This window comes from Podarcis bocagei (genome assembly GCF_964188305.1).
Source record: "Podarcis bocagei genome assembly, chromosome: 16".
Taxonomy (NCBI): domain Eukaryota; kingdom Metazoa; phylum Chordata; class Lepidosauria; order Squamata; family Lacertidae; genus Podarcis; species Podarcis bocagei.
The window spans coordinates 10,484,570-10,512,243 of NC_138142.1; the positions used below are offsets into that span (position 1 = coordinate 10,484,570).

The 27,674-nt window shown below is 45.3% G+C and overlaps 1 protein-coding gene across 1 annotated transcript in view; it reads right to left on the minus strand.

Moving 5' to 3' along the window:
- The window catches only part of GALNT9 (polypeptide N-acetylgalactosaminyltransferase 9), a 190,437-nt gene that overhangs the window by 130,673 nt on the left and 32,090 nt on the right, over positions 1–27,674 (minus strand). The window contains exon 2 of the mRNA XM_081174916.1: positions 11,553–11,733. Within this exon, the coding sequence (XP_081031042.1) occupies positions 11,553–11,733 (181 nt within the window). The remainder of the gene's footprint in view (positions 1–11,552; positions 11,734–27,674) is intronic.

Sequence of the window (27,674 nt, forward strand, 5' to 3'; positions counted from 1 at the left end):
TGTGGCCATCGCCTATGCCTTCAATTTTTGGGTATTCCGTTAAAGGAATCTGGCGGTCGTGTATTCTGTCCGATGCCTGCTTGGCGGGAGGCCATGGCACGACCCTCGGTGACATCAGGGGAGAGCTTATAGTTGGATTAGCATCAACAGGCTCCACCTACTGGTGAATAAACCCCCCTGTTTTAGACTCACGCCTCTCTGAGGGGGTGGAGTCAGCTGACGTAATCCAATGCCAAGCCAATACCTTTTCACTTGCTGTAATCAATAAAGTTGTGGCCTTTTCTTGCCCATTAACCTTATATCACGTGTCCTCGTGTTTTCATTCCACTACGCGGGGATCGGGTCCTCGAACCACAATAAGCTGAGCTATAAAATACCACCATTTTTGCGGTACCCAGGAAGCAGTCAATGGCTCAGAATCAAGATTGTATCATCCATTTTTACTCCATCCTTCCTCCAGGGAGCTCAGGAGGACACCATACCCATTTCTATCCTCATAACACTTCTGTGAGTTTAGCTAAGCTAAGAGAATATGACTCACTCAAAATTCATAGCTGGGTTGGCCCTTAAAATGGGTCTTCTTAGTCCCTAGCCCAACACTCCCAACCAACCTTCCCCAACCTGATGCTCTCCAGATGATTTGGGCTCCATGTCCCATCATCCCTAATTGGCATGGCCAAAAATCACATGTGATGGTTGCTCTACTCCAAAACATCCGGAGGACATCCACTTGGGGAAAGAGGCCCTAAACCATGGGTTGCCAACCTGGCATCCTCCATGAAATGGTTTAGTCCCAGGAAGTCTTATCACCTGATTACTGTCGGAAATCAAGCCTTTATCAGGAGAAACTGGCAACTCTCCCAGGCACCCGGCTTGATCTCCTGTTGACCTCCCTGTCTGCATTCCCCAGCAAGATCCAGGCTAAGGTCAACAGGAGAAGAGAATGACTCTTTTGTCTCTTCTCATTGCGACCCTGCTACATTCCCAAGGAATTTATCATTGTTTATCAAGATTTCATAGCCAATCATTCAAATCATTATGGGATTGCACCCTTCTGTCATTTCCTACCCCCTGGTCTTTCACTTAGTTTTTTTTTTCTTTTTAAATTTATGCTTTCATATACAATTAACATCATCAACTTAACGCTGATGAAGTGGTAGACTCTCAAAGAATTTGCACACTAGAATTTGCAAGCTAACTCTTGGCTGTGCAAATTTCCTAGGACAGCTGTCAGTTTAATATAGCCTTATACATTTGTTGATTTGGCTTTCCTTTTTAAAATAACATTTTATTGGCTGAAAGGCTTCTGCAGCATGAAAATCGACCACAGGTAGCCTCTTGCTTTCTGTCATCAAATGCATGTGATGCAACAGGCTCATCTCAAGTTGGAATGAATGCTTATGGCTGACAAGACCTCTCCATACCTTTCTGCCTATGGCACTTGCAAGTTAAGTAAAACAAAACTAGTAGCCTGCTAGGCTATGGTGTGTTGTGTGTTGTGTGTGTAGAAAATTTTGTGCCCGTTACTAATCAAAGCTTGTTTTGAAAGAAAAACTGAAATAAATGCACCTTCTATTTCACTTGTTTTATTTTACTTATTTTTTTAAAAGCACCTATATGCTACTTAATATTTCAAAAATCTCTAAGCTGTGCAACCAGTGCTTTTTTCTTAAAAAATGTTTAGGGGTACTCTCATTTTCCTACTCATATTGAAATACTGCCCCCAAATGAGGCCAAACTTAGATTGACAAAATGTTTAGAAGTATGTGTATCGCTGTGCCCGCCCCCAGAACAAAAGCATGGGGTGCAACTGTCTAAAAACAAGCAATATGTCATAAAACAAAAATCCTAGAAATCTAGAAACCACCAACATGGCAATATAAAAATGACACAAAAGTGTATAAGAAAGAACAAAACAGAATTTCAAACATGTAAAACAGGGTGCAGTCTTATGGGTCAAGGAAAGCCTGGACAGAAAGGGAAGTCTTCACAAGATGTCTGAGGCTGCAGAAAATGCCTCTTTCTGAGCCGCTGTCCTATGATATTCTGCAGGGTACAGTGCCGCAAGTAGAATTCCCCCAGATAATGTAAGTCTTGTTCCAATCACTCCCTGCGTGCAGGGCAACTTTGCCTGGAGGTATAGAGCAGGGGTCGGCAAGGTTTACCTCGCCAGCAGAGATCCCTCTGCAGGCCGGATCGCATGTGCACATGAGCGCGCTCAGCTGCGATTTCCGGTGTCTGCGCAGACACGATTTTCGGCATCTGAGCATGCACTGATGTGATTTCTAGCACCACGGAAGCAAGTCCCCACACCACGTTGTGCCAGTTCAACGCAGCGCGCAGGGACTTGCAGAGAGGGTGGCTCAGTTTGGGGGCGGCTTGTGAGCCAGTTAAACGACCCCCGTGGGCCACTTGTGGCCCATGGGCCTTAGGTTGTCTACCCCTGGTATAGAGGCTCGGAGGGTGGGAGAGAGGAGGAGTTATCTTTCCCCACCATGCTTTTGTGAGACACCATCTCCTGAAATATTAAAAGAGGGAAGGAGGGACTTTAAAGGAAGCCTTTAAAGGTCTCACCTGTTAAGGTTGCTGCTCCCAGCCCCAGTGTCTCCTGATAAGGCTTTTTAAAATTATTATTAACTACATTTCTGAGTGACTATCCACCATCCTGGCTGTGCTTCAACAGGGCAGGTGAAACATATTGATAATTTCCATGTGAAAATGCAACAATGGCATATATCCAGACCTTTCAATGGAAAAGCATCTGCTTTGCATGCAGAAGTTCCTAGGTTCAACCCATGACATCTCCAGGTAGGACCGGGAGAGACCTTTGTCTGAAATCCTGGAGAGCTGATTTGAGTCAACACGGACTGGAACAAGCTAGCTGGAACAAAAGTCTTGCTCGATATGAGGCAACTTTCTATATTCTTAATTTTATATGTCTCTCTGTGTGTGTCTCTCTGTGTGTATTAGTATATGCAAGTTCTATCCACATTTGTCGTCTTCTCCTTTTTGGCACGCGGGTGGCACTGTGGGTTAAACCACAGAGCCTAGGACTTGCCAATCAGAAGGTTGGTGGTTCGAATCCCTGCGACGGGGTGAGCTCCCATTGCTCGGTCCCTGCTCCTGCCAACCTAGCAGTTCGAAAGCATGTCAAAGTGCAAGTAGATAAATAGGTACCGCTCTGGCGGGAAGGTAAATGGCGTTTCTGTGCACTGCTCTGGTTCGCCAGAAGCGGCTTAGTCATGCTTGCCACATGACCCAGAAGCTGTACACCGGCTCCCTCGGCCAATAAAGCAAGATGAGTGCTGCAACCCCAGAGTTGGCCAAGACTGGACCTAACGGTCAGGGGTCCCTTTACCCTTTACCTTTTTGGCAGTGAGGAAGTGGGTCACCCTATTGGGGGGGGAGCCCTTCTATTTGGTCACCTGGGGCTATTGCTCAGCCCAAGACATTTTGCAGCTTGAGGCAAAGAACAAAATCTCACCCATTCCACATAGACTGGACTGGCTGCAGAATACTACTTCAGTACTAGCACTGGGGCACTATACTGCCCCTGAGGGAGACCAGCAGACTAGTTATAAAGGTGGAATAGGTGGTGCACGAGACACAGCTCTCTTCTCCAACAGAAGGATATGGTCAAGGAGCTAAAACCTGAGGCAGTCGCCTCACTCTACCTGATGGTAGGGCTGGCCCTGCCTGGGTTTGCACTGGGAGTCCAAGCAAGCAAGTGCAGACACCCCCATTTCAGCTGCCCTGCTTTCTTGAGCAGGGGCAGGAGAAATGGTAGCATATTTTTAGAGAGAACGGCATGATGAACTATTTCAGTGCTCCTTGGCTTTCCCCGGCAGCTTGAACCTGACATATCCTTAAACCTACACTCATTAGAGCCGACAGCAACCAGCATTTGCTCAAACAATTCATAGATGTGACGGAACTGTTTCAGCGAGGCAGCATGGTGCAGGGCTCTGGAGCATTTGAATGTAGCAGAGGCTTACCGATATAGAGATAAGGTCACTAATTTTTACAGTTCTATTTAATTTCAGTTTGCTCATTCTGTTATCCCAAGGGCTGCTGTTAATAATCAGGATCTACGCCACATACGTTTGTGGTATAATTAAACTTGCTGCTTAATTAGAAAACTAGGCTAGGGCTAAACAAAGGGGAATCAATAATGTATCTAACGGGGAAAGAGAGCAAGAGAGAGAGAAACTGTTGGGTGGCATCAAAATTAGCTCAGAGCTAATGGTACATATCTAGCAGGACTTCTGAATTAATCATGGGACACTGAGAAGCAAAGCTCCACCTGTGTCAAGGCCAGCTTTTGCATCTTGTAAGCTATTGGGTTACAGTGACCACCTCTGATGGATGCAGCTGCTGAGGAAACTGGTTAGAACCAGTTAGAAGGGAAGGACTCCTCAAGAATTAGGCAGGTGTCATTGTGTTGCCTCCTCACAACCAGTGGCGGCCGGTGCTTATTAGGACTGGTAGGGCAGAAAGCAGGGAAGCCACGGAAAGGTGGAGCTGGAACCAATGACAGGAAGAGCCAGCTAATTCCAGATTTCCCCACTTCACCCTATTTCCTGATGGATTAGACAAGGGCAACACCTCAGTGCCATCTGCGCTATACATTTAAAGCAGTGTCCTAACATTTGAAACAGTCATGGCTTCCCCACAAGAATCCTGGGAGCTATGGTTTATTAAGGGTGCTGAGCGTTTGTTAGGAGACACACACACACACGCCATTCCCCTCACAGAACCACAGTTCCCAACCTCTAGGAACCCTAGGAAATGTAGCTCTATGAAGGGAATAGGGATTTCCTAAGCACTCTCAGCAACCTTAGCCAACTACAACCCCCAAGGTTCTTTGGGGAAAGCCATGGCTGTTCAAAGTGTTATGACCCTGCTTTAAATGTATAAAGGTAAAGGAACCCCTGACCATTCTCCTGCCAACCTAGCAGTTCGAAAGCAGGTCAAAGTGCAAGTAGATAAATAGGTACCACTCCAGCGGGAAGGTAAACAGCATTTCTGTGTGCTGCTCTGGTTCGCCAGAAGCTGCATAGTCATGCTGGCCACATGACCCAGAAGCTGTACGCTGGCTTCCTTCTGCCAATAAAGTGAGATGAGCGCCGCAACCCCATAGTCAGTCACGACTGGACCTAATGGTCAGGGGTCCCTTTGCCTTTACCATACCCCAGTGGTGTAGCGTGGGTTGTCAGCACCCGGGGTAAGGCAAGTAATTTGCGCCCCCTAACCCGTGGATTTTAGCACTTGAGGTAGGGGCAGAGAGCTGCGAGTGCGAGCGCGCCCCCCAGATGTTGTGCCCGGTGTGGCCGGCCCCCCCTGCACCCCCCACGCTATGCCACTGCCTTACCCCTGACCATTAGGTCCAATCGTGAACGACTCTGGGGTTGCGGCACTCATCTCACTCTATAGGCCAAGGGAGCCGGCGTTTGTCCACAGACATTTTTCGGGTCATGTGGCCAACATGACTAAGCCGCTTCTGGCAAACCAGAGCAGTGCACAGAAACTCTGTTTACCTTCCCGCTGGAGCAGTTTACCTATTTATCTACTTGCACTTTGATGTGCTTTCAAACTGCTAGGTTGGCAGGAGCAGGGAGCAACGGGAGCTTACTCCGTTGCGTGGATTCGTACCGCCGACCTTCTGATCAGCAAGCCCTAGGCTCTATGGTTTAGACCACAGCGCCACCCGCTTCCCTTTTGCTTTAAATGTATAGTGCAGATGAAAGCTGACAGCCAGTGCCTGGGGTGGCTGCAAGTAAGCCCTATGCCAGCTTCAGTTTTCTGTGGACTCCTAGGTAAAGTGGGCCTCCTTTGCAAATAGGTTGCATTTGAGGAAGAGCCATAGCTCAGCAGTAGAGCATTTGCCCTGCATGCAGGAGGTCCCAGGTTCAAATCCCCGCCAGCTCCAGGTACGTCTGGGAATATCCCCTGCCCAGGACCTTGGAGAACTGATGCCTGCTAGTGTGGACAGTACTGACCTAGACATGCCAATGGCCACACTCAGAATAAGGTAGTTTCCTTTCTTCCTAAGGCACATATCCTTGCCACGCTCACCATTGCCCATTAAGTGCTCTCTGGGCTGGATCAGCCCAGGCAAATGGAAGCTGCTTCCTTGTCTCATTGCTGCTTGTCGCTGCTTGCAAACTTGGAGTAGGCAGGTGGAGAAGGAGCTAAAGCAGGGTATGCTTTAGTGCAGTGGTGTCCAAATTTTTTTCAAAGAGGGCCAGATTTGATGAAGTGAAGAGTCGTGGGGGCCGACCAAAGTTGTTGACCTTTCTTTAGGATTGAAGTTGTTCAGCTTTAGGGTTGGAGTTGTTGAACTTCTTTTGGGATTGAGGTTCTTAAGGGTTTTTTTTTTAGGATTTTACCCAAGGGAATAAACTGCCACAGGGGCCAGATTAAACTGACCAGTGGGCTGGATTAGGCCCCCGAAATGGCCTTTGGACATGCCTGCTTTAGTGCAAGAGCCACATTCCTTTCCGGATGGGGCCACATGCCAGTGGTGGGTGAAACTAGAGACAAAAATGTGCAGGGCAACAAAGGCACTCTGCAGCAGGGTAATTTCTAAACCAACCACCCCACTTTATCCTCAGTCCAGACAAGTAAGAGGAGTTATTGGAGTTCAATGGCACCTCCCAGCCAGACAAAAAACACTATGGGGAGCAGGACTGCTGAGGGCTGTGGCCTGTGGGGGGGGGGGGTTGGGTTGAAATATTCTTTTGTTAGAGTTCCAACAGGCAGACTTAGAGGCCCATTGGGCTGTATTCTGCCCCAGGGCCTGTGGTTAAAACTACTGCTACTACTACTACTACTACTACTACTGCTACTACTACTACTATATTATTTATACCCTGCCCATCTGGCTGGGTTTCCCTGTCCCTGAGCCAAAGCAAATAGAAGGATGGCCAAAGAGATCAGAGATCAGCAGGGAATCCTCTGCTTGTGCATAGGAGCCAACTTCTGTGGCAGGCATAGGCAACCTTTGGCCCTCCAGATGTTTTAGACTACAATTCCCACCATCTCTGACCACTGGTCCTGTTAGCTAGGGATCATGGGAGTTGTAGGCCAAAACATCTGGAGGGTCGAAGGTTGCCTATGCCTCTTCTATGGGCTGAGGTCCCTTTGACACCCCCCTAAAATATTTGAGGGGCCAGCCCCATCCAAAGTTGATAGGTATTGTAATTCAAATGCTGTGCATGTGTACTGCGTCTTGTGATTATGTGGGGCAGGGCTTACCACCCCCTCCATATTTTATTCAATTTGGCATCTTTGTGCTGAAACATGGGCCTTGGCAAATGCACAGCAATGTCAGCCCCTGAATTTAATCCTCCACTAGCCTTGACAGCAATGTTCACCAGTCCTCCAGATATTGTGGACTACAACCAGGGCTGCCATATTTCAAAAAGTGAAAATTCAGACGTAGGGCAACCCTAATACAACTCCAATCAGCCCCAGCCAGCATCATGGTGTGATGCTAAGTCTGATGGAAGTTGTAGCCTGCAACAGCCATGCTAGCTGGGCTGCCTTGCAATTTAAGCATGCTATCTACTCAGACAGCATCTTAAAAAGTAGAGACATCACCTTGCCAACAAAGCTATGGTTTTCCCAGTAGTGATGTATGGAAGTGAGAGCTGGACCATCAAGAAGGCTGATCGCCGAAGAACTGATGCTTTTGAATTATGGTGCTGGAGGAGACTCTCGAGAGTCCCATGAACTGCAAGAAGATCAAACCTATCCATTCTTAAGGAAATCAGTCCTGAGTGCTCACTGGAAGGACAGATCATGAAGCTGAGGCTCCAATACTTTGGTCACCTCATGAGAAGAGAAGACTCCCTGGAAAAGACCCTGATGTTGGGAAAGATGGAGAAGGGGACGACAGAGGATGAGATGGTTGGACGGTGTTCTCGAAGCTACCAGCATGAGTTTGACCAAACTGCGGGAGGCAGTGGAAGACAGGAGTGCCTGGCTTGCTCTGGTCCATGGGGTCACGAAGGGTCGGGCACGACTAAACGACTAAACAACAACAATCTGCTCAGATTTTGACATGTTGCCTTTTTCTTCCTGGCTACCTGCAGCTGGAGTGATCTCTCGAGAAAGATTGGCGAGCGTGCTTTATTTAACTTTTTCTCCCTCCACTTAATAAGGCACTTTATTTAAACTTTCAGCTGTGCTTGGGAAATCCCCAAAGTGTTTTTTTTTTGGGGGGGATTATTATTAGAAATTAATTAAGTATTCTTTTCAGTCCTGCCTATGGAGAGCAGTTTAGCAGTGTCGCATTCCTTGAGCTGCATTAAGACGTTTACCGATTGTTATTATGATGACGGGGAGGAAGGACATCTCCTTTGGAGGATAGTGGAAGGATATAAATATGACTTTATTTTGAAAGCCACTTAATGAAGGAAGTCCTTAAATGGTGTCAACGTTAAACACAGTTGGTCAAAGAAGAGATACATGAAAAATGTGACACTGTGGTATCAATACATGTGCAAGGCAGACATGGAGAAAACCCCATTAAAAATTAGCATAGTTAAAGGGCCTTTAAGCCACATCCATGCTACATATTTAAGGCACCCTTATGTCCCTACCCCACATTTGCATACTGGACTGCTTCAGTCTGCAGAACTGGCACTTACAGCTTCAGAGGGCCTTCTCGGCAGTGGTGCCCTCCCTGTGGAACGCCCTCCCATCAGATGTCAAGGAGATAAAGAACTACACAACTTTTAGAAGACATATGAAGGCAGCCCTGTGTCGGGAAGTTTTTAATGTACAGTGGTACCTCGGGTTAAGAACTTAATTCCTTCTGGAGGTCTGTTCTTAACCTGAAACTGTTCTTAACCTGAGTACCACTTCAGCTAATGGGGCCTCCTGCTGCCGCGTGATTTCTGTTCTCATCCTGAAGCAAAGTTCTTAACCCGAGGTACGAGTCTGTAACCTGAAGTGTCTGTATCCTGAGATACCCCTGTACAACATTTTACTAGGGTTTTATATGTGCTGTAAGCTCCCAGAGTGGCTGGGGAAACCTAGTCAGATGTGTGGGGGTATTATATTATTATTATTATTATTATTATTATTATTATTATTATTATTATTATTATTATTATTATTATTATTATTGTTATTGTTGTTGTTGTTGTTGTTGTTGTTGTTGTTGTTGTTGTTGTAGTAGTAGTTGTTGTTGTTGAATAGGACGTCCCTATATTAATCGGATAAATGTTCTGGCATGCTGTTTTAACATCAGGCAGCAACTGCTAGAATTTTTTTTTTGTTTAGACCAGTGGTTCCCAATAAGCTAAGTACTGCAGACCCCCTGTTTTTCAAAAGCCAAGCTGTGGACCCCCTACTTTTGAAAAAATATATGATATGTCTATGGTGGTTTTTGTTATGTGAATAGTGCTGTGGACTCCCTGGGTGTGTTATATGGACGCCCTGGGTTTCCTTGGACCACCAATTGGGAACCATCGGTTTAGACAATTCTACCCAAACATGTAGACTGTTGAAATATGTTCTAATCTGCTGGTTTTATTTTTTATGTTTTAAATAGTTGTTTTTGATTGTTTCTACTGATAATACGACGGGGTGAGCTCCCGTTGCTCGGTCCCTGCTCCTGCCAACCTAGCAGTCTGAAAGCACGTCAAAGTGCAAGTACCGTAGATAAATAGGAACTGCTCTGGTGGGAAGGTAAACGGTCTTTTCATGCGCTGCTCTGGTTCGCTGGTCGTATGAGCCGGAAGCTGTACGCCAGCTCCCTCGGCCAATAAAGCGAGATGAGCACTGCAACCCCAGAGTCGTCCGTGACTGGACGTAATGGTCAGGGGGCCCTTTACCTTTACTGATAATATTATTGTTTTATTCTCTTGGGGGTGCTTTTTTAAACAATCAAGCAGATTTTTTTTAAAAAAACAAATCATTAAGATAAAAGTCACTTTAGCAGTTATGGCTTACCCCCAAATAAATCTGGGTGATATAGTTGATTGAGGATGCTGAGCTTTGTTAGGAGACCCTATTCCCTCTAGAGAGCTACAATTCTCAGTGCAGATTAATGACCAATTCCTCTTCCTGGGGAACTTTATGAATTGTAGCTCTCTGAGAATGAATAAGGATCTCTTAACAATGCTCAGCATTCTTACCAAAATACAGCTCCCAGGATTTCTTTTGTGGGAAGCCATGATTCCGAAAGTAGTGTTGGAGTGCTTTCAATGCATAATGTGGATGTAGCCTTACTTTAAAGCAAAAAGCCAAAGTTGGCTTGAATAAAGATCCTGGCTATATATGGTAGTTCTTTTGTTATATTTCTTTTCTCAGAAGTACAATTAAAGATGAGTCATTTGATCCTCCCAACCTCCAGCCCACATATGTCTCAGGGTTAGATACAAATGTTTTTTTTAAAAGGAATCTGACCAAATTGAAACTGACAAGGCTCTCCTGCTATCTTGTCAGTTTCAGTGGAGAAGCAGACCATCATCCCAAGCCAGCCAGCTGCCCAGTATCACCCTTCCCTCAGCCAATCAGACAAGATAAAAGAGCTTCTCATTTTCAAAAGGCCATGTGTGCATATATGCCACCAATGTGTACAGCAGAACCGAGAGTTTCTCATTCCTTCATTTCCTTCTGTTCCAGCAGTTTTTCAGAAGTTAAAAAAAAAAAATCAGCATTTTTGATAAAGGCTGCTATTCAGCCAGGTTTTCCTGGACACCATTTTCTATGGGCGAATCCTGGATATGTCCAGGAAATTCTGGATGTATGGCAGCCCTAACTGAGGGGACAGGAGAATTACACTCTCCAGGCCTACATGCAGGTTAGCTTCCCACAACCCTCCCCTGGTCTTGGCAGACAGGAGAGAAGAGCAAAAGAACAAAAGAAGAGCCCTACTGGTTCAGAGCTAATGCCTATCTAGTTCAGCATTCTGTTTCCCACTGCAGCCAACCAGATCCTTTGAGGAACCCTATAGGCAGGACATGGGTGCAATAGCCCCTTCCTGCTGTTATTTCTTAGCATCTGGTAGTAGGAGACATCTGCCTTTCATATTAGTTATCACATGAGAAGACTGAATTTCCAAATGGTGACACACACAGGTAAGTTACCAGTAGACATCTGGTTCAGGTTTCCATTGTCCTATAACCTGACCTTTCTAGTTGCTTAGCTAGTTGGACATCATCTGCTAGCTTCAAGGATGGCCAAATTAGAGCCACCCAGATATTGTTGGACTACAACTCCCATCATCTCTGGTCATTGGCCATGCTGGTTGGGGCTGATGGGAGCTGGAGTCTAATAATATGAGGAGGGCATCATCTAGGCCAGTGTTTCCCAACCTTTGGTCTACAGCTCTTTTTGGACTACAACTCCCATCATCCCTAGCGATCAAGATCAGTGGTCAGGGGTGATGGGAATTGTAGTCTGAAAACAGCTAGAGACCAAAGGTTGGGAAACATTGATCTAGGCTACCTTTACACTAACACTTAGACAAACCTTTAGGAGCTTTCCAATGTGAGTAAAGAAAACAGAATCATGTCCACTAATAAAAGTGTACTTACTTTTTTGGTCTGTAGTCAGGAATAGACCTGTCCAGTGAAATCCGATCACTTAGTTGGGCATTATAACCATATTCTTCATACTTTGTTTCAGATTCATGACTATCGTCTCTCAGGGTAGCAGCCATCCCCCCTTGGCCCAAGCCTCCAGGGCCTTCAACTAATCCCATTGGCTTGGCTAGACCTGCAGAGAAGATATAGGCAATCATTAGATGCATCTTAGTTAACACGGATCCCAGTAGTTCCTAAACATCTTGGCAGATTTTTCGTTTTAATCTTCTGAATGAAGATTTAACTCTTTTCTCACTTTTATACCTGGGGGAAAGGGTTATTCCCCACCCCTCTTTGAACATCTTTTCAGTCAGCCTATGCCATAAAACACTCAAAATTTACAGGATAAAAATGTGGTAAGAAAATAAATATTATATTAGTAATTCACAGATCTGGGTAAAGTTTCTGAAAACCCCGTAAAAGTACTTCAGGGTTGGATTCTGTGTAGTGTTTTACTGACATGAGTGAGTGACCCTGCACTTTGGTGGAACCACAGTACATCAAGATTTATTCTCACCCCCTTTCAGAAGATACATATGAAGTGAAATATGTGGCAAAATGTGCATGCACAGTGCTTTATGCATTGCGGTTTTTAAAATGAACATAACCCAAAAGAATGTGGCTGCAGTGAACATGATTCAATGAAATCTAATGGCATGCTTTCTTTAAGATAAGCCCAAAAGGATTCATGAAATGACTTATTGTTATATAACAGGGAAGGGGGAAACTTTGGGTCTCACAGACCAGATCCTTATCTCTCCCTAGCCCCCATGGGTCTATCTGGACAGGTAGGTGGGTGAAATAAACTCAGTGGAGAGGTTATCTTGTGTTTATTTCAACTCATAGTATAAATAGTCAATCATCCTGTAGGAGTGAGTCAGTGATGTCCCGCCCAGATCCCAGGCTATATATACTTTATTGACACCATCAGTCATACCTGAGAGGCTAATTCAAACTCCCCTCTTGGAGCCGGATTGGACAGCTCCTACGGGCCAATCAAATTACTACATTCTAAAATCCTACCTGTCTATTGTTCTGTGATCCACGCTCAAGACATAACAGTGGGACAACCTATCTCTCAATATTATGCGAGATGATTGACAGTTGTTGTCCCATCCACCCATCTGGGTCTCTTGTGCAGTGCTTCCCAAGTGCCCAGCAGCCAGCTGCTCAGAATCTGCAGCACAGGACTCTGCCAGCTCTGTGCTAGACAGTGCCAAGCACAAGACTGGCAAAACTACTGTCTGCAGGGATCGGCTGCATGATTTAGTTTCCCACATGGAACTTAGCTTTGCTGCCAAAGCAGCTCTGCCTAATGTCACATATGGTGGTTTGTGGTTTGGTGGTGGAAATGGCCACACAGACCATATTGGGATCTATACTGGTCCAAAGTTGACCCTCAGGCTGGATGCCCCCCCTCCATATAATAATCATTTCCTGTATACGTTTAATGATTCCACCTACCCTAGAAACCTCAGGTTTTTTTTACACGTCCACCATACATGTGTACAATCTGCTCTGTTTTCCTCACATTTCTAGCATGCATCACAACTACTTAGCAAACATCTGTCAGGTTTTCTGTAATAATGTTTTAGGGATTTGTTGTGATTCTGTCCCCTTCATTTGAAGATCAATTTTTCATGATTTTGATTGTTACTGCTGTTCTTTTGTCACTTTTATCATAGGCTTCTAGTAAACTTTTTGATGATGCTTTGAGTACCTTTGATGGAAAAGTGACTCATAAATTGTAACATTAAATAGGAGGGAAACGAGACTGTCATATTTCTGCTTTGATTTACATTTGGAGCTATTGGCATGTGCCATTACGCAAAACAGAGAAATCCATTTTTATTTTATTTTTTGCATGTGAACAAATGGGATTTTAAAAGGTTTTGTAGGCAGATGATTTGCTATTGTTTACTAGTAGGCCCACATCTTCTAGATCAGATCCAATAAAATTAAACATTAGTGTTGGTACATTTTCTGGCAATTTCCGACTCATTTGGGGGTGAGGAGCCTCTGGCTTGGAAGCCATATTAGTTCCACTAGGCCTCCCCATTTGGTCTGTGAGACCATTTCAGTCAAGCCTGAACTGCCTGCTCTACCACTGACATTGTACGTCCTGGTTCCCAGTTGTTCAAGAAAGACTCTCCTCCCTGGAAGAGAGGGGAGTGGTTGTGGGCGGGAGACCGAGCCCCGCCCCTGGTAGGGGGCATTAGCCCCCTCCCCTCCTACCTGGCTGGCGCCCACGCCCACCGGAGGTGGCCAACCAGGTGCCTCCGGGGGGCGTGTGTAGCAGCTTAATGCTGTGGTGCTAGCTCCGCCTCCTCCTCATTCGTCATCGTCCCTCAGCGAGTCACCCACCCTCCACTCCCATTTAGCTCAGGGTATAGGTTTTTGGCCTTGCTATGGACCTTAGGTTGGTCGCCCTGGTTGGCTGGGGGGCCTGGTAGGAATTTTTCCATTTGGCATTAGGCCTTTTGGTTTTTTCGCCTACCTCGTAGCAATCGTCACAACTTTTGTGGTATTGGTGGGTAGGTTAGGCATTGGATTCATGTGTTGTGCTGTGTCAAGGGCTAGGTGTGGCCATCGCCTATGCTATCTACCGTGGGTTATTCCGTTAAAGGAATCTGGCGGTCGTGTATTCCATCCGATGCCTGCTTGGCGGGAGGCCATGGCACGACCCTCGGTGACATCAGGGGGTGAGCCTATAGTTGGATGAGCATCAACAGGCTCCACCTACTGTTGAATAAACCCACCACCTATAGTCATCCAATGCCTAAGCCAATACCTTTTCACTGCTGTAATCAATAAAGTTGTGGCCTTTTCTTGCCCATTAACCTTATATCACGTGTCCTTGTGTATTTATTTCACATAGCGGGGTCGGGCCCTCGATCCACAACAATAACTCAAATGAGGATGTTTCCAAAGACATCAGTGCAATACCTATGTGAATAGCTGGCTGGAGGGACAGCAGTTAACAGAGCTGATCCAAGGCACAGAAACACAAAGGCATGGCAGGTGATCTAGCTTATATGTTCATCCAACATGGCCACACCCCTTGGTATCCTATTTAAATGGTTCAGGGATGGGCTCAACTTAGTGCAGCAAATGCACTCCTTAGCCAAGCATTAGATTGCTATAGAAGGTGAATTCCGCTCCACCTTTTCACACCTCTTTTGGCACCTCTGGGGCTTAGGTGACAGGGGAGGTGTCCTTGCTCTCTGCAAGGCAGGCATGGCAGGTAGAACACCTGCATCTGGAGAAGCAGGGGTGGGCAGTGCAATAGGCACCATGGAAATATCCGATATAGGTTCGAGTGGCTGTGGGGAGGGAGGAAGGGCTTGTGGCTCTCAAAGCAGGGATGGCTGAGGTGAAAAAGCACCACAGGCTTAGACCCTCCTGAAGATCTACAGCCAACTGGAGTCCTCCCCCAGGTCTCTAGAAAACAACCCATCTATATCATCCTTCCTCTGCCAGCTGTTTGCCCATGACTGCAAAGCTCTTTTCAAAGTAGTGTTTTCAAAAACAGCATTTTGAGTCAGGCTCTTGAAGATGACTTCAGAAACCACTTCCAAAATAGGGTCTGGAGGCTGCTGTGGGCAAATAAAAGGGTCACCTGGTATGATTGTGGTCTCAGGTGATTGCCAGGTGGGTGGTTCCACTCTTCTGTCAAACTTGGCTTGGGAGTGGTGGGAGGAGGTATCAATCTGGCTTGCTGGTTCCCCTGACCTTGGATTAATTGATTAAACACCAAATGTTCTTTCTGAGCCAGGACAAGCCTGATAAGCTGGACAGGAGGAGGGTGGGGAGGGAACATCTCCTGAAACTTTAGACCTCCTTGTTCAAGATTTACTTGCCTTCCTCTGCAGTGCAATCCACACTCAAACCTCTTTTCTCGCCTCCTTGCTATCCGGAGCTTAATACTGTCATTTCTATTTTCTTCCCCTGGCTGGAAAAAAATAGGCATTCTCTCTCTCTCATTTTAAAAAATATTCAGCCATACTCATGACGCACATTCTGGTTTCCTTGCATTACTTTCCTCATTTCTAGGAAATTGCCACTAGCCAGCCCTAATCCACTTGAACTGCACTGAAATGGCCTCTTTCCCTATGAAACATTGGAGCTTGCTTACAGCATCCATAATCAACTAGCCGGGGTTGCTGAGCGGGCACAAGCACCAGCCAGGCACTTCTGTATTCTGTAACCAACACCAAAAGTGAGCATTACCGATGGGTGAAGAACAATTAAAAAGAGATTTGATGCTTTCTGTTTCTCTTGCCCGCCGCCGCCACCACGACACAATTCAGAAAAGCCGCTAAACGTGAAGCTGTTGCCAGCAGTGATTCTGCATCACGGTGCTTTCAATTCAGCACACATTGCGAGGGAGTGCACAATATGCTTAGAAGAAAGGGGAACCTTTTCTCTGATAAGGACCACATTCTCTCTGGGGTGATCTATGGGGGGGCACTTGCTGGTGGGCCTGAACCCAGTAGTGGAGGGAACCAAATCTTGAAGTGGATGCACTGGAGCACTGAATGCTTTTTTAAATGCCCTCCAACATTTCTCCCATGAAAATAGGGACACCCCATTCCATAATGATAATTTTACTATTTATACCCCACACATCTTACTGGGTTGCCCCAGGCACTAAGGTTAGCTTCCAACATATATAAAAACATAATAAAACATTGAACATTAAAAAAACCCTTCCCTATACAGGATTGCCTTCATACAGCTCGGGAGTCGAATAACTTCATAACCTCCAACATTTCTCCAATGAAAATAGGGACGTCCTAAGCAAAAGTGGGACATTCTGGGATCAAATCAGAAACTGGGACAGCTTCTCTAAATCTGGGACATCCCTGGAAAACAGGGACATTTGGAGGGTGTGTTCTTATGCCATGTCATACCATTTGTCCATCCAGCTTAGAACTGGAGGTGGGGAACCTTCAAGCTGCAGGCCAGATTTGGCACAGCACAGGTCCTAATCTGGCCCGCAAGGCTGTTTCCCCCCAAACCATACCCACCTGCCTGACCTCTGATGTCCTATGTGGGGCATAGTATAAGAAGTGGCTGGAACACACAAGCCCAGCCAATTTCTGCAGAAACCACTTATTCCCCAGTGTTTGGGAAGCTTTCTGCAGTGCTTCCCAAATGCTTGATAGACAGGCTGTTGTCACTTAAAAACAATACTAGTGCTGTAGTATGTGTCTCCTCCCCAGGCGAAATGCTGGATGCATTTTGAGATCAGAGAGAAGAAATGAAAAGCAGTATTAATAATAGCAGCAAAAGTTATTGGGGTGGGGGTGTCACACACTTTGCAGGTGCACTGCTTCACTGATCAAGACTTGCATGTTCAATTAGATTCACAGAATCATAGAGTTCTCCAGTGTTTCAGAGAAGGGGGTCATAGAATCCTTGAATGGCAGAATTGTAGAGTCAGAAGGTACCATAAGGGTCATCTAGCACAGAATCACAGCTTGTGCTGGGCCCGGGGGTAACTCGTGAAACACAGTCCAGAATCCAAAGGTTCCACTAGGAGTCAGTCCAACAGGGCCAAGGCAAGACATGAGGCAGGAAACCAGGCAAGGACAGGTACAGGATCTCAGGCAGGATCTGGCAAACAGCAATGTTGCTCCTGCAACCTGGGGCGGGGTCCAAAAGCCTTTTATCTTTGTCAGGGTAGCGGTCGGTCCTGATCCCCCAGCGACTCACCTCCCTGTTTCGCCCAAATGCGAGCACTCCTCCTGCGAGTACTCAGGTCTCTCCTTCTCTCAGACTTTAGTCTCTGCAGCTCAGGAGTCATTGGTGGGTTACTAGACCCAGGGGCCACCTCAGCCTCCCCTGACCAAACCGGTAGTGGAGCAGCTGTAAGTGATTGCCGAGCTGAAGGCAATGAGGTAATCCCCGCATCTGGAGCCAGGGCAGGCTCAGGCCCCTGACTCGGCCAAGTTGGTGTTTGTTGCAGGGGAACCTGTGCAGACTGGAACTCTTCAGGATCAGGCCCCAGACTTGGTTCAGATGATGCCTGAGGCAAAGGATCCGGTGCAGACTGAGACTCCTCTGGTTCCGAGTCCGAGCCCGAGTCCCAGGCCATCAAACAGCTAAAGAATCCCTGATGGGTGGCTATCCAACGTCTCTTTAGAAACCTCCAATGAAAGTGATTCCACAATCTTTTGTAATCTACTGCCAAACAGCTCTTACCACCAGAAATGTCTTCCTATTGTTTAACAAGAATCCCCTTTCTTGTAATTTGTATTCATTGGTTCACATCCTACCCTGTGGAGCTGAAGGTGTCTATCATATCACCTCTCAGTCATCTCTTCTCCAGGCTGAACATACCCAACACCCTGAACTGTTCCTTATAAGACTTGACTTCCATATCCTTGATCATCTTGGTCTCCATTCTCTATACCTCTCAAACATGAGAGAGGACAAAATGTCCAGAATGTTCTGTTGTCTACAAAACAGTCACCCATAAATCAACTTATTTAATCTGAACCACAGACAGAACAGGAATTGTTCCCCCCTTTGTAACAGAGCAAAAGTGTATATTTAACTGCAAAGAACTACATTGGTACCTCAGGTTCAGAACTTAATTTGTTCTGGAGGTCCGTTCTTAAGCTGAAACTGTTCTTAACCTGAAGCACCACTTTAGCTAATGGGGCCTCCTGCTGCCACCGCGCTGCCGGAGCACGATTTCTGTTCTCATCCTGAAGCAAAGTTCTTAACCCGAGGTACTATTTCTGCGTTAGCGGAGTCTGTAACCTGAAGCGTCTGTAACCCGAGGTACCACTGTATTCACAGAACAGCACTGGCTCTACCAAGAAGAGAACAAAGCTGAAGCACAATGAACACGGAGACTACAGAGGGTGAAAAGCAGCTTATCATTTTTCCTAAGAGAGAGGAAGCTAGGTGGCCCACCTTAGCCGTACATAATTATAAGGATTGCATTTGGTTTACTGCAAAATCTGGTGTTTTAGCTGCCCACACTGCTAATCTGATCTTTCTTAAGGAAAATAACACCCACCGATCCAATCTGAACTCAAAACTGTTTTCATTGTTCATAGGCAAACTGGAAGCTGCCTTATTACTGAGTCAGACCACAGCTTCATGAGCTCAGTATAATCTAGTCTGACTGGCAGCACCTCTACAGGGTTTCCAAGCCATATCTGGATACACCAGGGATTGAACCTGGGACCTGCTGCATGCAAGGCAGATATTCTACCACAGAACAATGGTCCTTTATGGTTCATCAGGCTGCCACTGTGATGCTGGATGTCTGAAGTTGTCAGGAAGAAGCATGGACACACTGATCAATAGCTAGCAAAAGCAAACCAACAAACATTGCAATATTGAATCTTGCCGGCACAAAATCAAATGGACTTGCATATCTTTCAGTAGAGTTCGACTGGGCCTCCAGTCAAGAGTACTGGAGATGCTTAGAGTGTGTTCCTTTGCTAGCTGATCCACCAGGTTCTTAAATATGTTGTGAGTCGCTTGGAGACCTTCTGGAGCAAGAAGCAATTTAACAAGCTCTATTCTTCTTGTTGTTAGTGGCTGTTGTTGCCAATATTAATAAATAGTTAATAGTATTATCCTCCATATTTACTGTCCTAATCATTTTGATGAAGGGCATATTTGAACATAAATTTCCAAGTATAGATTTTTCTTTCCTGTTAAAAAAGGTACTTACTTGTCTGCTCTCCATGCAGTTCCTGGATCACTATTCATAGGGTGGCACAGTTCTTGTGTGTGGAGGGGATTTGGGCTCAGTGCTAGTTCCAAACTGAACAAATGTACAATTCCAAATCTCACAATCACGTCTTTGCTTAATATTTAGGCTGAGTCATAAGCCGGAAGCATTTCCATCTTCATTTGTACGTTCAATATGACCTCCTTTTGTAAAATAGGTAGCAATCTTGAAGTTGAAATAACGTCATTTTGCCTGGATGCTGTTGAGTACAGTATATGTGCTTGCCAAAGGTTTTCATTTTGCATACTCTCAGTATTGGCATGCTGAGCCAGTAATGCATTCTGTGACCTTTTTTTCTCTTTCTTCTGTCTGAGGGACAAGAGAATTTTTTGGATGCTCTCCAAAGCAATAATTTTACGGAGCGTCTCTGTAGTTCTGGACCTCTTTTTTTTCTTCATTAAGCAGAGAGTTTGTGCAGGATTTATGAGCCTTGATGGTAGAAGTATATTACAGAGTCTTAGAAAATGAACAAAGTTCTACACTTGCCCTGCGACTGCAGAGAGAGTAGGACACTGACCAGGGAATGGGGGGTTGCTAGGAGGCTGCACATCTCCCTGGAAGAAAGCAGCATGGCAATGGGGAGAGACCAACCTAGCTGCATCCATCAGACAGAGGTGGAAACAGAGTTGGAAACTGATGCTCCATATGCCAGTTGTGGTGGGGTTGCAAAGTTGAAAGGAATAAGACTGGCCTCTCTTCTCTTCTTTCTTTGGCACTCACTCGTAGCCGAGTAAGATTGTCTTCCATAAACACGGTTTTAACAATGAGTCTGTAAGTGACTGTGGAGGCCAATTCTGGATCCACACCTCCTTCCACAGTGGGGACATTGGTTCCTGGGTGGGAGCTGATCACAGTGTGGATTTGCCAAGTGTGCCTTCCTCTTACCATGTTTCTCCCTTGCGTTCTGAGTTTGAGTGTCTTCAAAGCCCATGACACCTTTGGTAAAGGCTGTTCTCCAACTGGAGCACTTGCAGGCCAGTGTTTCCCAGCTGTCGGTGTTTATACTACATTTTTTAAAATTTGTCTTGAGACAGTCTTTAAACCTCTTTTGTTAACCACCAACATTACACTTTCCATTTTTAATTTCGGAATAGAGTAGTTGCTTTGGAAGACGATCATCAGGCATCCGCACAACATGACCAGCCCAACGAAGTTGATGTTGAAGAATCATGGCTTCAACACTGGTGATCTTTGCTTCATCCAGCACATTGATATTAGTTCACCTGTCTTCCCAAGTGATGAGTAAGATTTTTTTGAGACACCATTGATGGAATCTTTCGAGAAGCTGGAGATGGCATTTGTAAATGGTCCATGTTTCACAAGCATAGAGTAAGGTTGGTAGTACAATAGCTTTGTAAACAAACATTTTGGTTTCCCTGCAAATGTCTCGGTCCTCGAACACTCTGCACTTCAATTGGAAGAAAGCTGCACTTGCAGAGCTCAGGTGATGCTAGATTTCAGCATCAATGTTGACCCTTGTGGAAAGATAACTGCCTAGGTAGGAGAAATGATCAACATTTTCCAACATTACACCATTGAGTTGGATTTGTGGCACTGCAGAGGGGATATTTTGTACTTGTTGGTGCTGCACTTTGGTTTTTTGGATGTTGAGCAACAGGCCAAGCTTTTCATAAGCTTCTGCGAAGATACTTAGGATGGTTTGGAGGTCATCCTCTGAGCATGCACACACTACGTTGTCATCAGCATACTGAAGCTCTATGATGGAAGTTACGGTAACTTTACTCTTTTCTTTCAGCCTGCTCAGATTCAAGAGCTTTCCATCTGTGATTCCTATTCCAGTGGGGAGTTTCCCTTCGACAAAGTGTAGGATCATGACAATGAAAATAATGAATAGAGTTGGGGCAATAACACAAACCTGTTTAACACCTGATCCCACTGTGAATGGATCACTGAGAGCCATTGTTATCTGTGATTGTTGCTGTCATATTTTCATGGAGGAGCCGAATTATGGAGGAGCCTTTCAACCCTCAGCCAGAGGACCAAGACCAGAGGACCATGACTAGCAAAGCAAGGCCATCAGAAAGAGGAAGTTCGCCTGGGCTAAAACAACAGCAAACAGAAATGAAGAACTTAGGAGAAAATGAGTAAAATTCAAATCTATTTTGGGGGTGCTTTTTAAAATAATTGCATAAAGAAGGATGGAGTGGGCACATAGTTGAACGCATGAGAAACTGAAACAGATTGGAAATTGACTAATCCACCATCCCTGGAGCTGTACACATTTGTGGATTTCATCCCCCACTTTCATTCCTGATCTTTCCAGTCTGAGGTTCAGCTCCTGACATTTCCACATCAGCTTGCACTCCCCCCCCCATTTTACTGCACATTTCTCCAAATATATACATGCTTGTATGCCATTTTGCTGAATATACATATTTTTGCATAAAACTTCACTACTATAAGAATTTTTTGTATATTATTTTCACTAATGTATGCATTGTATGCTCACTTTCCACCAACGTAAGTATTTTTACACACCTTTTGGGGTTGGAGAAGTTCATTGGAAAATTTGTAGCAGTGCAAATTTTGAAGGAAAGCTGTGCTTTGGTTCACATGTTGTTTGAGGCAGTGCAATTTAGTTAGCATTGGCATTAAAAGGTGAACCAAAATGAATTTGCCCCTCATCCTTATCCATCCCTATTCTGCACATGCTCAGAGACCTTTCCTATGACTCAGCTCAAAGGCAGTTTCTGGTTTGGAACTCTGACTCAAACTGTGCCCAAAGGTGAAACAGCACCCCCACACAATGGCATGTGTGTGTGCGTGTGTGTGTGTGTGTGTGCGTGTGCGTGTGCGTGCACACGCGCGCGCACACACACACACACACAATACAGATGTTTGTGCATGCATTCTTGTTATATCCCGGTGGAACCAACAGAAACAATCGCTCCGCTCAGTCCGCTGTCTCTGTGGACAAAATTCATTACTATTTTTAATTGGAAATGATACAACATTTATGTGTACAGATCTCCAATATCAAAATGTAATTGCTTTTAAGCAATCCTCATTTGAAGCCTGCGGCCCCTAGAGATGAGGAGAAGGATTCTAATTACAAGAGATAATTTGGAAGAAGATAAACAAATATCAGAAGATCATGAAGGTCAACAACAGATAGACACAAAGGTAGGGGAGGTAGGATGAAAGTCTCCATTTGCAAAGGAGCTGGCAACTCCTTATAGGTCATACTACCTTCATATCAAGGCTGGCACCAGAAACCAACTAAGGATTTGTGAGACCTTGGCATCGGGGAGCCAATTACACATCATTAAAAAAGAGGAAATACATCACAGTTGCTTAGGTTAATGTTTATATATACAGTGGTACCTCAAGTTACAAACGCCTCAGGTTACAAACACTTCAGGTTCCAAACTCCGCTAACCTGGAAGAATTACCTCGAGTTGAGAACTTTGCCCCAGGATGAGAATGGAAATCGTGTGCCGGTGGCGCAGCAGCAACAAGAGGCCCCATTAGCGAAAGCACGCCTCTAGTTAAGAACAGTTTCAGGTTAGGAATGGACCTCCAGAATGAATTAAGTTCATAACTAGAGGTACCACTGCACTGTAGATCATTATGGGGGACCTGTGATCCTCTAGATCCCATTAGGCTACAACTTCTATTGTCCCTGACTATTGGACATGGTGGGTGGAGCTAATGAGAACTGTGGTCCAACAGCGTCTAGAGGGCCACAGGCTCCCCATCTCTTGTATAGATGCAATTTTAGAAGCACCCAGTCTAAATTTTAACAGGAATTCAATGCAGATCTCCCTATAGTAGGGTAGGCTGTGACCCAGTGACCTGTGTGCCTGCTTAGTCTGCTGTGCAGTCACTCACTCTTGGTGGGCAACTCCCAGGTCTCAAATCTCTCCTCATAATGTTCTCTAAACTGGATGTGGGTGGGATAGCCCTTGTAATATATGACTGCCTTCTGTGAAAGGCAGGTGCATTGTATCCTGTTGTGGTCACACCTAGAGGGTATTCGTTATCATGAGAGTGCTAGGCTATCAGCTCTTTTCCCCATCTGTGTTGTATTTCTATAGGGTAGATAATAGTGCACACCAGCTCAAGCCCAGAACCCAAACTGAATTTGGCCAATTTGGGGCAACCTGGGATTTGGCTGGAATGGGTTGAGGCCTGGATCAAATTGGGTCCACTTGAATTGATCTGGGGTTGTCAAAGGGGGTGGCCTTGCACTGAGGAGAAGGAGAGGGCATTTTAAACTCTAATTAAATGCAATACAAGACTCCTGAAAAAGATTGGGGCACAGATCCAGGTAGGGCTGGCCCTGGGTAATTCTGGATCAGATCAGGGCCATTCCAAAGCATTGGAATGGGCTCTGAATTGGATTGTGGGTGCATGCACATCCCTAGTAGATAATACTGCATTTGTTAAAGGTTTTTTTATTGCACTTCTCTTATTGTCATCAGTCTGTCATAAGCTCACATTTTTTTCTTTAAAAAAAAACCTATAGAAAATTCTATATCTGTTTTCAACAGAATTGAATAATTCATGCCAATACTTCACTTTCTTCATTTTGATACACCCACCTCTCATATGAATCAGGAGAGTGTTTATAATTCATAGTTTTCTGCAGATCAGGAAGGGGGCAAGGAAACAGCCAGAAGATTCTGGATTTGGTGATGGCCTCAACATTGAGAGGAGACAAGTGATGCTGTGGTACTCATCTGTGCTGCTAGGCAACCAGGTTCCCTCCCCTCCCCGCAAGGAAACGAAGATTCAGAATGCCATCAGTCTCCTATTTGACCTCTGGCAGTGGCTGATACCCGAGGCCTCCAGTGCCAAGCAAAAGCAGTATGAAGAGCCTGGGCCAATTAAACAGAGAGGCTTGTGGTGGATGGAAAGAACATATCTCTTTGAACCCTACAGGTAAACAGCTTGCACCCCGAAGCAAAATATTTCATTGCCCCTCATTATTAGATGAAGCCGGGCAGCTAGGCATTCTGACAGCAGCCTCCAAACTTGTAAAGAAACTAAAATAAGAAGGAAACAACCAAATACACTGTGATTTGAGCTTGCTGATCTTCCACAGTATAGTAGGTTGGCTTTAATCGGTGCTATTTTTCTAGAAAAAGAGGTGCTGCAACTCATAATGAACACCTCCCTCATTCTCTTAAAATGGCAATGTTGCCCACCCAAGAGGTGCTGGAACTGAGTTCCAGCAAGTTCCAGCTGAAAAAAAGCCCTGGCTTTAACTAGGCTAAGAAATCTTAATGTCCAGGGCCAAAGGCAGCCCTCTGACCTCTCCATCAAGCCATAAAGACTTGTCCCAGGTCACAGCCTTCCCCAGCCCTGCTTCTCACACTCCTTGAGGGTCCCCCACTCTGGACTGGGAATGTCTTGATTTGTGATCATGTCTCTTGCTTGCCCGGATGAAGGATGGTATGTTGGTAAATATTCATGAGGACTTTTTTTTAAAAAAAGTAAACTGATGTGGAAATGTGGAGAACTGAGCTTAAGGCTAGAAGAATGAGAAACTGCGAGAAACCAAAATTGACAGCTCCATCCATAAGCCATGAATAAACCCCTCCTTCATGTATTTGTCCCCTCCCCCTTTTAAAGCTACCCAAAACTGCTGCCCTCACTACATCTGCGCCAGCACATTATATGAATCTGGAATGTGCTGTGTGAAGATGTATGTGTAGAAAACACTTAGGGATATGTGAAAGTCTCCTAAGGAAAATTTGCTAGCATCCTTCAACTTTTTGCTGGCTTCCTTTGAACTTCAGGAACCTCACCATCATATATGTTTTGATTTTGTCTCTAGTGAAGGGGGGGGGGAGTATCCTGTGACAACATAATTGCATATAAAAGCTCCAAGAGATGTCACTCGTTTGACCCAAACTCTCCCCACTTCTGCTGAAATCCATCAGAACATTTAGGCTAATGAGGAACTTCCAAATTCAGTTTGAACTTGGTGTGAAGGTTCAGTCTCAGTGGCAACTTTAAACACACCTCACTGTGAAGCCAGCTCATGGGTGAAGTGACTATTGTAATGGGCTTGCTAGCTGTGTATGCATGCTAAATCCACAAATCAGTCCATAGATAGTGTGACAGACACGGTCGTGTAGTGGTTAGTGTGTCAGGATAGGGACCTGGGAAAGCATGGTTCAAATCCTCACTCGGCCATGAAGCTCATGGGGTGACCTTGGGCCAGTCACTGCCTCTCAGCTTATTCTACCTCACAGGTTTGTGGTGGGGATTAAATGATGAGGGAGAGAGCCATATACAACACCTTGAGCTCCTTGGAGGAAAAGGTGGAATTTAAATGCAATAAAATAAATTTATAGGCACGAGGGAACACTACATCCACACCATACATTCAAAGCACATTTAAAGCACATGGCTTCCCCCAAAGAATCATCGGAATTGTAACTTAAGAGTGCTGGGAACTGTAATTCTGTGGGGTGCAAACCATAGTTCCCAGGACTCTTTGGGGAAGCCCCATGCATTAAATGCAAACTGATGGTGTGACCACAGGAGCTGCTACTTCAACCTTCCTGATTGTGCATACAACATGTCAATCAACCTTGTGTTTGTCACCATAGTTCTTTCACTTTGTGTATTGTTTCTGTCTATTCCCCCCGAATCAGAAAGACTGGTGCTTGGATGAGAGCTATGGTTTCAGCCAGTGGTAACTGATGCTCGTTGAGACTGGTAGGGCAGAAGGCCAATGTAAGATGGAATAAGAGCCAAAGACAGAACCAGCTAGGGACACATCCATACATTTAAAGAACATCCAAAACACAATTAAAGCACTTGACTTCCCCCAAAAAGTCCAAGTAGCTGTAGCTGCAATTCACACAGCTATGAATCCCAAGCATTTGTTACATTTCCAGAGTGTGGCCCTCAGCAGATGCTCAACAATCCTGATCCCTGGCACCTGGAGTGAGACATCCCCTAAATATGGCACAAGCCTTTTCTACTGCGTTCCTAAATCTGGAGCGTCTCTCTACGCCATGATTTGTTTTCAACCCCTTCACACCTGTGCTCTGTCTCCCTCTCCAATCATTTGAAGTCATGCCCACACCCTCATTTCCCCGACAGTCTCTATACTTTACACTTGTAGGTTTGTGCAGATCAAGGAAAATACATTTGTGCACTCTGTCTCCTTGCAGAGTTTTGCTGTTTTGAAGCCGGGGATCTTCAGACAGAACTTTCATCTTTCTGTTCCTACTTCTTGCTCCCTCCCCATGCTCCCCATCCCTTATTCCCTCACCTTTATTCCGCTATCTCACTCCTGCACACATTCACTGGGCCTTATCTGTTCCTGTGCAGGCTGGGCTGACATCCCTTTCTCTACTATTCATCCTCTCTCTCTCTTTTAAATCGGAATATGATTTAATTTACTGCAAGGAGAGACGATGCGATAGCAGGCAAGGCACTGGAGCAGGATGGAGAGAAATGTCCATTGAGTGCTTTCTTGCTGAGGTTAAATCCATATCCCACCTTCAAAGGAAGGCAGAGATGGGGGACCTTTGTCAGTCCAGAGGCCACATTCCCTAGAAGGCAGCCTTCCAAGGGCCACATGGAGGAAAAGGTTTCATCCAGGCAAAAGAGGCATCGTTGCAGTTCAAGGACACTTTCCAAACATTCAAAATCAGCCGAGGAGGGAATGGACCAGGATCAGTAACTGGTGCGGCCTGAGAAGGAGGCATGGCTTGAGGAGAGTCTGGTGAGTCAGATTTAGCCCTAAGCTGGAATTTCTCTACTCCCATTATAAGGCCTAGCTGACACATTGAGTAGAGCAGGGATGCAGAATCTGTGGTCCTCCAGATGTTGATGTGGCAAAAGATGTTGGAAGTTGAATCTGGCTCTTTATGGATGCAAGCGGGGCGGGGCGTAATCATTGGTAAAGTTTGATAATGTTTACTACCTTCCACTCCATGATTAAAAGCTCAAGGAGACAGGCAACATCAAGGTAAGAAAAAATGCATTATAACAAAATAAAGCAGGCCTGTCCTAATTTAAGACTGCTGTTTCACCACACTTTTTGGGAGAAAACTCCTTAGAACTCCGTGGGGCTTACTTCCAGGTCGACACATATAAGATTGTACCACCCACCCACCAAGCCATACACCAAGTCAAACACAGGCAAAAAGAGGAGGAAAAAAAATGGGGAGTAAAGTAAATAAATGTGATTGCTTTTGAAGTGCAACATTTAGCATAAAGTGAAGTGGGGAATGGTAACTTCCAAAGGATAAAGCTACATGTTAGCCAGTCCTATGCGAACAATTGTACACTAAATAACAGCAAGGAACTGCTAGCGTATGGTGAAG